This window comes from Dasypus novemcinctus, chromosome 30, assembly GCF_030445035.2.
Source record: "Dasypus novemcinctus isolate mDasNov1 chromosome 30, mDasNov1.1.hap2, whole genome shotgun sequence".
In the NCBI taxonomy this organism is placed as follows: Eukaryota; Metazoa; Chordata; class Mammalia; order Cingulata; family Dasypodidae; genus Dasypus; species Dasypus novemcinctus.
The window spans coordinates 27566901-27580396 of record NC_080702.1 but is presented as its reverse complement, the minus strand read 5'-3'; the positions used below and the strand labels follow the sequence as shown (position 1 = coordinate 27580396).

Below are 13496 nucleotides of genomic sequence, written 5' to 3'. Positions count from 1 at the left end.
TGTGGCATTTTTGTTCCAGATTATGCAAGAACATCATTAGACCGTGATATAGAGCTCACTGTGCTCTATAGGATATATTGTATCACCCTTGGTATATTTTTTCCATACACCGCTTATTATTGACACCATGTATTAGTATCCTATATTTGTTCCAGTTCATGTATTTGTTCTGTTAACCACAGTCCCTCTTCCAGCACACGGCTCACTGCGCTACACCTTCCCACGCCTCGGACATTGTATCCAAAGTGCACGCTCAGTGGCTCTCGCTTTCATCACAGAGCCGTGCAGTCCTCGCCCCAGCAAACCTTTGTATGTTTTCCTTAGTCCAAAAGGAAAAAATCCCCATATGCCCCATTGTTAACCTTTAGCCTTGACGCAGCCCATTCTTTGACAGTGATGCAAGAATATTGCAATATTTCATAAGTTACATTAAGTGTATTTTTTTTCCCATGCAGCATTCTATTCTTACCACCTTGTCAGAGTGACGTACATTTGCTCTAGTTCATGGGAGAACATTCTTGTGTTTGAACCATCGTGCACAAGCCTCATCTACTTCTGGCTTTACCACGTTATTCAGTCCCCAGATGATTCTCTGGCTTTCTTTCAACGGACATTTACATCCCAAGTCTACCCCTTTAGGCCACATCCCATTTATAAACCAGCCGTGTTAGTTCTACTCACTCTAATGGATTTACCATCAACTCGACCCACTTCCACACTTTCACAGTCAAGCGAATTGAAACTTCAGCATACATTAAGCACCTCTGGTTTGTTCTTACAGCAACTTTCGAGATGGTGAAAGCACTGCACGCTCCTTGCAAAGCAAAATACCAAGGGTCCTGAGATGCAAAGCATAAAAAAAGATTTGTTTTCCCAAAAAAATCTTAAACGGCATCTCACACGCCAGCATCGAGATAAGTGTGCAAATACAACATCACACTGTGCATGCAGTCTGGTAGCACCCTCTAGCCCTGTGCCAGGCACCCAACAAGGGCCGGTCGTTATTTGGATTCCATTTATTCCTTTCCAGACGAGGGATGTATGTTATCGGCGCCGTGTTATGGGTCGCTTACATTTTTCTGCGTGTTGGTTCTGCCTCAGACGAGAGTTGACAGATGATGAAGCCAGAGGCTCAGATAAGGTCAGTCACTGGCCCGGGGTTAACACAGCCAGGAAGTGGGTGACGCCGGAACCCGAGCTGCTCCCCCCAGCCCCGGCAGCGCTGGACCAGGGAGGGCCCCTGCCGGCCCCCCTCCCACCCCCACCCCCGGCCAGGCTGGGCGGGGCCGCTTCCCGCTTATCTCGGGGCCAGGCTGCGGGGCGCTGGGCCCGCCCCCTCGGGGAAGCTGCCACTTGGAGGCAGCGGCCAGGGAAGGGGCCTGGTCAGCTGTGTCCGGTGGAGGCAGCTGCGCCCCAGCTGTGGACGGTGCCAGGGGCACGGCAGGGCAGGAACCCTGGGCCCCCGCGGCGGGGGCCGGAGGGCCCGCGCCATGGAGCACCCCGGGGTGGCCCTGTGGCCGCAAGTCGGCGCCCTCTGCCTCCTGCTCGCGGGGGCCGCCTGGGCCACCCCTCCCAAGCCCCCGGACTCCCAGTTTGAGAGCAAAGGTAAGGATGGAGCTGTGGGCCCCCACCCCGGGGGCCTGGAGGGCCAGGCTGGGGCTTGAGTCCTGGGGGTAGGGGTCGAGCTGGGTTTGCAATGCCCAGACTGGGTCTTGGGGTCCACTCTGGCCGTCTGGATTTCCAGCCGGGGACTCGGGGTCTGAGTTCCCAAAATGGGTCCTGCGGGAGTAGTTGGAGGGGGTGCGCAGAAGAACCCTGGAATGTGCTAAACCCCAGTGGGGTAGGGGGTAGCGCTGGGTGGCAGGCTGAGCCCCGAGGGGAGGGGACCGAGAGGCCCTTCCAGTGCGGGGGAGGGTAAAGCCCGGGTGCAATGCCGCGCCCCCCCCCCGGGGCCGCAGGCGGCTTGTAAACACCGCGGCGTGCGGGGCGCGAGCTCCCTGGCTCCGCCGGCGGGAGGGAGGGGCGGCGGGGACACGGTTGGCGCTATCGCGCGGCGGGAGCCTGCGGGGGCTGATAGGGCACCCCGCCTCCCCCCTCGGCGGCCCTCCCCTTCGCACGCACGGCGCGGGCTGGGCGGGGCGGGCGGCGCGGGGGGCCCGCTGCGGGCTGGGAGGCCGCGACGCGGGTGGGGGGGCCGAAAGGCTGGCAGCCTGCGCCGGCCAGGGGGCCTCCGGGGGTCCCCACTCCGCCGAGCCCCGCTGGGGGTGGGGGGGGCGGGGCTTTTCCCTTATCGGCCCCCCACAGGCGGCGGGAGGGAGGGGGCTGGGGCCCGACGCCTGCGCGCCTCTCCCCTGACCCCCTCCTTCTCTCCCCGCACCCCCGGCACCCCCCACCCCCCCCCAGCGGCCCTGCTGGCGGCGCGCGGGTCGCAGGAGCTGCTGTGCTTCACCGAGCGCCTGGAGGACTTGGTGTGCTTCTGGGAGCAAGCCGCGAGCCCCGGGGTGGGCGCCGACAACTACAGCTTCACCTACCAGCTCGAGTGAGTCCGACGGGGCGGGCGGGGGTCGTGCGCCCCCCCCGGGGCGGCCCGGCGCCTCCGCTCGGGGTCCCTGGTGGTCCGGGCTGGCAGGTCCCCGTGGGAACGCGCCTCCCACCCCGGGGCTGGGAGGACCTCGGGGCTAAGAGGCTCCCCGGTGGGGGGATCCCAAATGCTGTGCCGTCCCGGCCATGCGGACAGCACCTCGTACCCCCGTCCACGCACACACCGATTGTTCCGGGGCCCGCGGCGCGCAGGGGCGAGCCCTGGAAGCCGTGCGGCCTGCGCCAGGCCCCCACGGCCCGCGGCGCCGTGCGCTTCTGGTGCTCGCTGCCCACGGCCGACACGTCGAGCTTCGTGCCCCTGGAGCTGCGCGTCACGGCCGCCCCCTCCGGCGCCCCGCTCTACCGCCGCAGCATCCACGTGAACGAAGTGGGTAAGCGCGCCGCGGGGCCGGGCGGGGCTCGGGGCAGCGCCCCCCGCCCCCAGGGGCTCGGCTCACGGCGGGGGGCCTCGCTGTGCCCTCCCCGCAGTGCTCCTGGACCCCCCCGCCGCCCTGCAGGCGCGCGGGGCGGACGAGGGCGGCCACGTGGTGCTGCGCTGGCTGCCGCCGCCGGGGGCGCCCCTGGCCAGTCACATCCGCTACGAGGTGGACGTCTCGGCGGGCCGCGGCGCGGGGGGGCGCGCGGAGGGTGAGTCCCGCCCTTGGGCACGGGTCCCCAGGCCCCCCTGTGTGCCCTGATCCCCGACGGCCCCGGGGGTCCGCCCCCCCCTCCTTGCCAGGCTCCCCTGTGTGCCCTGATCCCCGACGGCCCCGGGGGTCCGCCCCCCCCCCTTGCCAGGCCCCCCTGTGTGCCCTGATCCCCGACGGCCCCGAGGGTCCGCCCCCCCCCTCCTTGCCAGGCCCACCTGTGTGCCCTGATCCCCTACGGCCCCGGGGGTCCGCCCCCCCCCCTCCTTGCCAGGCCCACCTGTGTGCCCTGATCCCCGACGGCCCCGGGGGTCCGCCCCCCCCCTCCTTGCCAGGCCCCCCTGTGTGCCCTGATCCCCGACGGCCCCGGGGGTCCGCCCCCCCCCCTCCTTGCCAGGCCCACCTGTGTGCCCTGATCCCCCGACGGCCCCGGGGGTCCGCCCCCCCCCTCCTTGCCAGGCCCCCCTGTGTGCCCTGATCCCCGACGGCCCCGGGGGTCCGCCCCCCCCCCTCCTTGCCAGGCCCCCCTGTGTGCCCTGATCCCCGACGGCCCCGGGGGTCCGCCCCCCCCCTCCTTGCCAGGCCCCCCTGTGTGCCCTGATCCCCGACGGCCCCGGGGGTCCGCCCCCCCCCTCCTTGCCAGGCCCACCTGTGTGCCCTGATCCCCGACGGCCCCGGGGGTCCATCCCCCCTCCTTGCCAGGCCCACCTGTGTGCCCTGATCCCCGACGGCCCCGAGGGTCCGCCCCCCCCCTCCTTGCCAGGCCCACCTGTGTGCCCTGATCCCCGACGGCCCCGGGGGTCCGCACCCCCCTCCTTGCCAGGCCCCCCTGTGTGCCCTGATCCCCGACGGCCCCGGGGGTCCGCACCCCCTTCCTTGCCAGGCCCCCCTGTGTGCCCTGATCCCCGACGGCCCCGAGGGTCCGCCCCCCCCCTCCTTGCCAGGCCCCCTGTGTGCCCTGATCCCCGACGGCCCGGGGGTCCGCCCCCCCCTTGCCAGGCCCCCCTGTGTGCCCTGATCCCCGACGGCCCCGGGGGTCCGCCCCCCCCTCCTTGCCAGGCCCCCCTGTGTGCCCTGATTCCCGATGGCCACCCATATCCGATGACGCCCCGACGAGGTGCCACTCATGCCCGCCGAGCCGCCGGCCCCCCAAATCCAGGGGACCCCCCCCCCCCCGCCCCAATTAGCTCGAGTCCTACCTGGGGCCCCTGATTGGCCCTGCGCCCTGCTCGCCGTGGCCCCCCCCCCACCTTGGCTCGGTCTCCAGGTCCCCCCGCCCCCCCCCCCCGCCCCGCGCCCCCAGGTGGAGACGCTGGAGGGCCGCACCGAGTGCGTGCTGAGCAACCTGCGCGGCCGCACGCGCTACACCTTCGCGGTGCGCGCGCGCATGGCCGAGCCCAGCTTCGGTGGCCCCTGGAGCGCCTGGTCGGAGCCCGCGGCGCTGCTGACGGCCAGCGGTGAGGCCCCCCACCCCGGGCGCGCGCGGGGGGCTGGAGGGGCGCGGGCCGGCGCCCCGCAGCCTGACCTCCGCCCGCCTCCCCCCCTCCCCAGACCTGGACCCGCTCATCTTGACTCTGTCGCTCATCCTGGTGCTCATCCTGCTGCTGCTGGCCGTGCTCGCCCTGCTCTCCCACCGACGGTGAGCCCCCCACCCCCCAATTCGGGTCCCCCGGGGCGCGGGTCCCTCCCTGCTAGCAGCACCCAGGGGCTCCACGCGGCCTTCCAGGGCTGGACGGCCCAGGACTGCTTCCTGCCTGTCGCGCTGATTTTCCGTCCCGGTCGCTTTCCTTGGTTGGTGAATAGCCAATGGCGCGCCCTGTGATGGGCCGGGGGGTGCTCGGGAGGAATTGGGGGCCAGCCAGGCACGTGTCTGAGCTTGTGCGTCTCCTCGTCAAATAGGAGAGCTCGGCCGCAGGCCCGGAGCCCGCTGGCTATACTTGATTTTCAGTTGTGATGAGTGATGTGACGGCGCCAGGGGGGGTGGCGGGGGTGGTCAGGGAAGGCTTCGTGGAGGAGGCGACGTCAGAGCCGAGACCCGAAGCTGGGAGTGCTTAAGGGAGGAGGTGGGAGATGAAGGGGGGGAGGTGACAGGGGTCAGAGGATACAGAGCCTGAGTGCATATATGGGGGGGTGGGGAGTTTGGATTCCATTCTGAATGCACTGGGGAATCTATGAAAAGGAGTTAAGGAGGGAAATGACCTAATGGGCTTCCAGGGAAAAGCCGGGCAGTTGTTTGGAGGGAGCGTGAATCAGTGTGTGTTGAACTCCTATCCATCCTTCAATACCCTGTTCCCGTTGCCCTTCTGTCTTGCTGATGCTCCAGGCTCCCCCAGCCCCGAGCACCCCTCTACCTCCATCCTGATCACAGGGGAGGGTCTGTGCCTCTGTGCCTGGGCGCCCCACAGGGAAATGGTGTTTGAAGACTCACGCCCGCTTTTCCCATTTCTTTCGGCTTTACCAGGGCTCTGAAGCAGAAGATCTGGCCAGGCATCCCGAGCCCCGAGAGTGAGTTTGAGGGCCTCTTTACCACCCACAAGGGAAACTTCCAGGTAGGTGGCTTGGGGGCCCCCTCGCCAGGCTTGGGTCGTCCCTGCTCCCCCCCCCCCGGGGGGGCGCACCGCCGGGCATGCGAGCAGCTGGCCCTGTTTCTGCAGCTGTGGCTCTACCAGAACGACGGCTGCCTGTGGTGGAGCCCCTGCACCCCCTTCGCGGAGGCCCCGCCCGCCCCCCTGGAGGTCCTTTCCGAGCGCTGCTGGGGGGCGACGCCGGCGGTGGAGCCAGGCGCTCGGGACGAGGGGCCCCTGCTGGCGCCGGCGGGCGGTGAGCACGCCCGGGACACTTACCTGGTGCTGGACGAGTGGCTGCTGCCCCAGAGCCCCACCCGCGGGGACCTCGCAGGGCCTGGTGGCGGCGTGGACGCCGAGCCCGTGGACGAGAGCTCGGACGCGTCGTCCTGCTCGCCTGCTCAGGCTCGGAAGGCCGGGCCGGAGGGCGCCCTGGCCGCCAGCTTCGAGTACACCATCCTGGACCCCGGCTCCCAGCTCTTGCGCCCGCGCGCCCCGCCGCCCGCGCTGCCCCCCACCCCGCCCCACTTGAAGTACCTGTACCTCGTCGTGTCCGACTCCGGCATCTCCACGGATTACAGCTCGGGGGACTCCCAGGGGACACCGGGGGGCTCGCCCGACGGCCCCTATGCCAACCCTTATGAGAACAGTCTCGTCCCTGTCCCCGAGCCAACAGCCCAGAGCTACGTGGCCTGCTCCTAGAACCCCAGCCCGGAGAGGCTGGGAAACCAGACCTGAGACCTGCCGGGCAGGGAAGGCCCCTCAGTGCCAGGGGCAAGCCGACATCAGCAGCCTGCCCCATCCATCCCATCAGGAAGTCACAGCCTTGCGTATTTCTAAAAACAGACAGTTGTATTTTTTTTAGTTTATATATATATATATTAAATTTTTCTATTATGACTTCTGCCGACACCCTGTAAGGCCCATCTTTCCGCAGCGAAAGTCTTTGAACGGTCTGAAATTTTAGCCCTGGAACCCTGATTAATAACCATAATAAAATGAGCTAGTATGTTACGCTAGCTGCTGTAACAAACAACCCCCAAGTCTCAGTGGCTTCGTGCCCTGAGGTTTCGTGCCCTGAGAGGTTTCTCTCACATCTCAAGTCAGATAAGTGGGGAGTCGTTCCCTGGCATGAGGCATGAGCCCCGAGTTTTTCCACTTATAGCTTCCCCCACCCCTAGGGGCTTCTCGGGGGGGCTTTACGTGGAATCGCTGCATCCCGCCGGCCAGTAAGAGAAGAGAGAGACTGCAGAAGATTCTGCGGGCCATCTCAGGAACCTGGCCTGGAAGTGCTGCCCGTCTCTTCTCGCATTCCATTGGCCAGGAAGCGTCACGAGATCCCGGCCAGCCACGTGGAGGGCTGGGAAATGCAGTTTAGCTGGACGCCCAGGGAGGGGACAGCTGTTGAGTGAGCCTTTGCTAGTCTCTGCCAGAAATGATGACAATCACAAGAAGTCATTGGGCATTATTCTGCAGCAGTCCCTTTTCCAAGAAAACCTTCCGACGTCACCCAGGGTTGGTGCGGATGTGGGTCAGCGGGAGGGAGCTCTGGTTCAACCACTTTGAAACCAGTTTGGTGTCATCTAGGAAAGCTGAAAATTCACGTACCTTCTGCTCCAGCAATGGTACTTCTAGGTAAAGGCTCTAAAAACTTTCACACATTTTGTGTGATCAGTGTATCCTTAAAAAAATAAAAGACAAAAACAAAAAACAAAAAAAAAACCCTTCACACACATACTTGTGATGTGTGTTCACAGCTGTAAGTAAATCAATCTGACAAATAAATGGGGGATTATATGCACTAGGGATAACGAATGAGCTAAAGAATGTGGCCGAATCTTTGTAATAATATTGATTGGGGGAAGCGGACTTGGCCCAGTGGTTAGGGCGTCCGTCTACCACATGGGAGGTCCGCGGTTCAAACCCCGGGCCTCCTTGACCCGTGTGCAGCAGGTCCATGTGCAGTGCTGATGAGCGCAAGGAGTGCCCTGCCACGCAGGGGTGTCCCCCGCGTAGGGGAGCCCCACGTGCAAGGAGTGCACCCCGTAAGGAGAGCCGCCCAGCGTGAAAGAAAGTGCAGCCTGCCCAGAAATGGCGCCGCCCACACGGAGAGCTGAAGCAACAAGGTGACGCAACAAAAAGAGACACAGATTCCCGGCCCGCTGACAACAGAAGCAGACAAAGAAGACTACGCAGCAAATAGACACAGAGAACAGACAACCGGGGTGTGGGGTGGGGAGAAGGGGAGAGAAATAATTAAATAAATCTTTAAAAATATATATTGATTGGGAAAAGAAGGAGGGCTCAGAAGATTCCATTTTGTATGAAACCCTTTATAAAGCTCAAGACAAAACAATACATTGCCTGGGCACAATGGGTACCTGGTGATATTTTTAAATGAGCAGAAGCACTTGACATTCATTAGGTCTTTGAGGCTGCACAACCTGTCCCGAGGCAAGCCTTCCAAGTGCCATTTGATTCGTGGGAAACTGAGGCACAGGAAGGCTGCCACAAGTCGAGACTCAGGGCTGGCCTCCAGAGCTTGGGCCCTTGTCTTGGCTGGGGTCACGGGTCTCGGCGGCCCGTGGGGTGACGGTCATCTCTCCATCTGGGCTGAAAGCTACCTCCCACTCTGTCCTGGGGCCCGGTCCGCCCGGCTCCAGGCTGGCTTGGAGGCGGCGGCGCTGTCCTGGGCCGGGCGCAGCTGTCTGCAGCCAGCAGCGGGCGGGGAAATACCGCTGCAGCAGTGCCAACTGCAGTACCTCGCCCCCATCTCCCTCCTCCGGGGTCTGCAGGGCCACCACGACCCCGCAGCCCCGGCCGGGCCGGGCCCGGTGGCTGAAATGAGCGGCAGTGTCCAGGAGCAGGGCGGCCAGGTGGGCGGCTCGGTGGGGCCCCAGGTCCTCGGCCAGGTACTCTTCCAGGCCGTCGAGCAGGAGGAGGGAGGGGGTCGGTGCCCGGGCCTCGTGGGCACTGCAGAGGAGGCGGAGCAGCTCCCGAGTGGAGGATGGGTACTGGAAGCGGATCTTCTAGAAGGAAGAAAAGAAGGGAAGGACCAGCTTCAGCCGTCGGGATCCCGAATTCCGGCCGCGGCAGTGCTGACTGCTTGCATACTTCTTTGGACGGTGCTCTCACTACCTCTCCACACAGCTGGTTGCAGGATGAGGCAGCTCGGAACGGCTAAATACTCGTTCTAAGCGCCTCTTGTTCTTCTACCACGCAGCACTGGCCGGTGTTAAGTTGAGGTCAAGGTGGATTTGCCAAATCCACCGAAAAACCGCCCCTAGAGCTCCCGATTTTGCTCCGCCCTTGACTGCAACTCCAGAGTAACCCACAGCAGTCCGGACGAAACTCCAAGTTAGCCCCGCCCCTTATCCCCCTCTGGCTCCGCCTCTCGCTAACGCCGTCTCGTGGTTGGGCGGCCTCTCACTCCATCTTAATTAAGCTCCGCCCGGCCCGCCCCTCGCTCGCTACTGACTCCGCCCCACGGGAGGGGAAACCGCCCCGGCTCGCTCCGGCCGCGCCACAGGTCGGCCTGCCTGTCACTCAACACTCGGCCCGCGCCACCATTGGCCGGCCCGCCTCTGGTCCCGCCCGGCCGTTACCTGGAGGCGCAGCGGGTCGAGCGGCACTCGCGTCGCGGCGCGGGGCAGGCTCTGCAGCGGCCTCCGGGCCAGGAAGAGGACGGGGCCGCGGCCCTCCCCCGCCGCCTCCAGGGCGGCCGCGAACAGCAGCGCTGTCTTCCCGGAGCCCGGGCCGCCGAGCAGCAGCAAGGGCGGTCCGGCCTGCCCCGCGCTTTCCTCCCCGGGCCCGGCCGCGCCGCCCGCGCTCAGCACCCGCCTCAGCGTCTCCGCCATTCGCCGCGCGCCTCTGTCCAATCGGCGGGCCAGTTCCCGGCCTTCGTCCCGCCCAAGCCGACGCCCTATTGGTTGCATAGGAGCAGCTTGCTCATTGGGCCCTGGGGTTTGTCCATCAAAACGCAATCGCCTTTTGCCTAGCTCCCCTGGAAGAGCCAACCTGGCCTGAGAAGGGGGCAATGGGGCGGTTTGGGGGGCGCCAAGACCCGCCTTTGGGGGAGTAGGCCGGGAGAGGCAGCCTGATTACTCTTATTTTGTTTTTGTTTTCTCTATTTTTTTAAAATGTTACATTCAAAAAATATATGAGGTCCCCATATATCTCCTACCACCCTCACCCACCACCCTCACCCCCCTCTTCCCACATCAACAACCTCTTTCATCATTGTGGGACATTCACTGCATTTGGTGAATGTATTTTGGAACACATGGATAGTGGTTGACATTGTAGCTGACACTCTCCCCCAGTCCACCCAGTGGGCAATGGGAGGACACACAATGTCCAGCATCTGTCCCTGCAGCACCGCCCAGGACAACTCCAAGTCCTGAAAATGCCCCCACATCATATCTCCTCTTCCCTCTCCCTGCCCTCAGCAGCTCCCGTGGCCACTTTTTGAGTGGTTCAGCTCATCAGACCACAGAAGGGTCGAGAGTTGGAGGGAGCAGCCCAAATCTCCAAGCCTCAGTCCACTCCCGTGTCAAAGAGTGCTCGGGATATCTCAGAGAAAGGCTGGGGATGGGCCTGTGTCTGTGTCAGTGTCAGCCGCTGTCACCCAACAGCCACGGCGAGGCGGGGAGAGGGGGAAGGCTACCTGCAGTGACATGCCTCTGGGGGGGTCTGTGAGAAGAGGGGCTTCAGATGGCTTCCCCACTGGCCTGGGGGCTTCTCGGGTGCTGCTCGGAGAACAGGGCAAGGCGGGGTTTGTTACAAACTGGGCGAGGAGGAAGAAGAAGGTGAGTGATCACTGGCTGGGGATGCTCACCCAGACTTCGCCCCAAGAGCTGCCACTCAACCCTGCGTTGCCGTGGCAACTCCGTCTCCTGGTAACTTCCAAGTGGTCGTGTTGCCAGGAGACCCAGGGGCAGGGCGGAACTGAGGTTTCCTGGGCTTTCTCCCCGTGGGGGCCAGAAAACAGCTTCACAACATCCCCCAAAACCTAGACACCCCCACAGCCCCACCCCACTCGGCACGCTTACAAAAGCCCCCATCATCCCCATGCTCAACGCTCTACCCTTATCGTTCACCCCCTTATCCTCATCGTGACACAAAGCATCCCGTGCCTACACGATCTCCCACGTTCTCCTTGGCCTCATAAAAACAGGACGCACTCTGATACAACACGACAATGCAAATAAAAGAGAAAAATAAATTTAAAAACATGACAACGCCACTGCGCGCACACACACACACACACAGATTTCCTCTCAACTAATGTGCCTGCAGCCTTTTCTACAGACACATGCACAGTAAAGCGCATGTTAGGGGAGCAGATGTAGCTCAGTGGTTGAGCGCCTGCTTCCCATGTACGAGGTCCTGGGTTCAATCCCGCCCATTCTCCCCACGGATACACAACCTGTGATTCATGTCATGTAGCAACACTCCAAATGCACAAGAACCCAACAGCGACACCCACACCACACAACCCCTCCTGGTTATATACACACGGACAGGCCAAGCACAGCCCTGCCCCAGGGCCTTCCCACTTCCCATTGCCTTTGCTAGAGCAGGCAGCTGCCAGGTATTCCTGTAGCTTACTTTTCCCTTCCCATACGGGCCTCTGCTCAAATGTCACCTATTCCGGAGGCTGTCCCTGAGCACCTGTCTAAACTCCCATGCCCATCACTTTATGTATTAGTCAGCCAAAGGGGTGCTGATGCAAAACACCAGAAATTGGTTGGTTGTTATAAAGGGAATTTATTTGGGGTAGCAGCTTACAGATACCAGGCCATGAAGTGTAAGTTACTTCCCTCCCCAAAGTCTATTTCCACGTGTTGGAGCTAGACAGCTGCTGACATCTGCAAGGGTTCAGGCTTCCTGGGTTCCTACATTCGTGGGGCTTGCTTCTCTCTGGCTTCAAGGTTCCTCTCTTCCTGGGGCTTGCTTCTCTTTCCTCTGTGAGCTGACTTCTTGGGGCTCCAGCTTAAGGCTTCAGCATCAAACTCCAACATCAAAAACCCTCCAACTCTGTCCTTTGCCATGACTTTTATCTGTGAGTCCCCACCCACCCAGGGGCGGGGACACAATACCCTACTGGCACAAGAGATTTACCTGATTAAGTAGTTACTTAATCAGGTAAACCTATGAATCCAATATAATCTGATATGCCCAGAGGAAAAGATCAGTTTACAAACATAATCCAATATTTCTTTTTGGAATTCATCAATAGTATCAAACTGCTACGCTCTACAATTACTTTTCCATCTTCATTTCTCTTCAAATAACTTCTCCCTCCCAAGATTATGTATTTATTTGTATGGCCTCTCCACATGAGAATGCCAGTATTCCACAAAAGTAAGGGTCTTTGTGTGCATTGTGCTCCTGGACACACAGTATGTTTTTGTAAATGTAGGTGAGTGAGTACTCTCAGCTAAGATGTGGACTTTTGGCATATGCTCAGAAACAGTCTTTCCTCTCACGTCTCAGAATCCCACCTTCAGGTCCTGACAGCTGAACACTTACAAGGAGGGGCTCCCTGGAGGGGGGCAGTGTGGACAGAACTGGGCTGGGGGGGGCAGGACGCGGGGAAGCCCTGGTCTTGCATTATATACCTTCCCCTGGCTTATCAGCGTGCTCGAGTGATAAACTCATTCATTTGACCAACATTTTTTGAGCACCTGCTGTGGACCAGGCTGTGTGGTGGGCCCTGAGGACAAAGCAGCAGGCAGGCAACTGATAAAATCTCTTCCCTCATGGGAGCTGACATCCTTGTTGGGAGGCAAATTATGGACACTAAGCCCAATGCGGAATTTTAAACAGTATGTGAGGAGATAAGTATAGACCCCCCAACATTTTTTTTCTTTCTTTTTTTTTTTTTTTTGCATAGGGAATGGAAGTTGGGAGGGCCAGTTGTTTATTTATTTTGAAGGTTTATTTATTTCTCTCCCCTTCCCTCCTCTCCAGTTGTCTGCTCTCTCTGTCCATTCGCTGTGTGTTCTGTGTCCACTTGCATTCTTGTCAGCAGCACCGGGAATCTGGGTCTCTTTTTGTTGCATCATCTTGCTGCATCAGCTCTCCGTGTGGGTGGCGCCACTCCTGGGCAGGCTGGACTTTATTTTGCGCTGGGCGGCTCTCCTTACGGGGCGCACTCCTTGCACACGGGGTTCCCCTACACGGGGGCCACCCCTGCGTGGCAGGGCACTCCTTGCGCGCATCAGCACTGTGCATGGGCCAGCTCCACACGGGTCAGGAGGCCCTGGGTTTGAACCCTGGACCTCCCATATGGTAGGCGGACGCTCTATTCATTGAACCAAATCTGCTTCCCAATTTATTTTGTATTGTAATTTTTAATAGGGTGGGTCAGGGCAGGCTTTGCAGAAAAGGTGGCATTTGAAGCAAAACTGGAAGGAGGCAAGGGAGTGAACCATGCAAATATGGGTGGAAGGTTGTTCCAGGGCTAGGCCCCTGCAAGTGCAAGGGCCCTGAGGCAATGGGAGAATTTTGGCTTTTCCTCAAAGTGCTATAGGGGTGAGGAGAGGTGTTTTTTGAAAAATTTATTAGAGAATTAGTGGATTCACAGAACAATCATGCACAAAATTCCCATATACCACCCACCAACACCATCTTGCTTTGGTACTGAACATTTGTTAGAATTCATGAGAACACATTTTTATCATTGGACTTATTAATCAAA

General features: G+C 61.1%; 2 protein-coding genes across 3 annotated transcripts; one reads left to right on the top strand and one right to left on the bottom strand.

Moving 5' to 3' along the window:
* Positions 1-1343: 1343 nt before the first annotated feature.
* On the top strand, positions 1344-6691 carry EPOR (erythropoietin receptor). Of its 2 annotated transcripts, none has more exons than XM_058290165.2 (8): positions 1344-1605; positions 2404-2539; positions 2794-2968; positions 3070-3228; positions 4531-4684; positions 4779-4866; positions 5689-5776; positions 5882-6691. In XM_058290165.2, the coding sequence occupies exons 1-8, from the start codon at positions 1491-1493 to the stop codon at positions 6491-6493; spliced, it is 1527 nt and encodes a 508-aa protein (XP_058146148.1). In that variant the 5' UTR covers positions 1344-1490; the 3' UTR covers positions 6494-6691. The 2 variants fall into 2 exon arrangements, with proteins under 2 accessions (XP_058146148.1, XP_058146149.1); XM_058290166.2 differs by having other exon boundaries at positions 2794-2972; positions 3070-3221.
* A 1412-nt stretch (positions 6692-8103) lies between these two features.
* Positions 8104-9648, bottom strand: SWSAP1 (SWIM-type zinc finger 7 associated protein 1). The gene is made up of 2 exons (XM_004458188.4): positions 9397-9648; positions 8104-8820 (listed from the first exon to the last, which is right to left on the bottom strand). Exons 1-2 carry the CDS (start codon positions 9646-9648, stop codon positions 8314-8316), a joined length of 759 nt encoding a protein of 252 aa, XP_004458245.2. The 3' UTR covers positions 8104-8313.
* Positions 9649-13496: the final 3848 nt, after the last annotated feature.

Bases quoted from the DNA above. Each gene is read 5' to 3' on its own strand.
- EPOR (XM_058290165.2), top strand. From the start codon at position 1,491: ATGGAGCACCCCGGGGTGGCCCTGTGGCCGCAAGTCGGCGCCCTCTGC. The intron at 2,969-3,069 runs GTGGGTAAGCGC...CCCTCCCCGCAG, and splicing joins GCAGCATCCACGTGAACGAA to TGCTCCTGGACCCCCCCGCC. The intron at 5,777-5,881 runs GTAGGTGGCTTG...CTGTTTCTGCAG, and splicing joins CCCACAAGGGAAACTTCCAG to CTGTGGCTCTACCAGAACGA.
- SWSAP1 (XM_004458188.4), bottom strand. From the start codon at position 9,648: ATGGCGGAGACGCTGAGGCGGGTGCTGAGCGCGGGCGGCGCGGCCGGG. The intron at 8,821-9,396 runs GTAACGGCCGGG...TCTTCCTTCTAG, and splicing joins TCGACCCGCTGCGCCTCCAG to AAGATCCGCTTCCAGTACCC.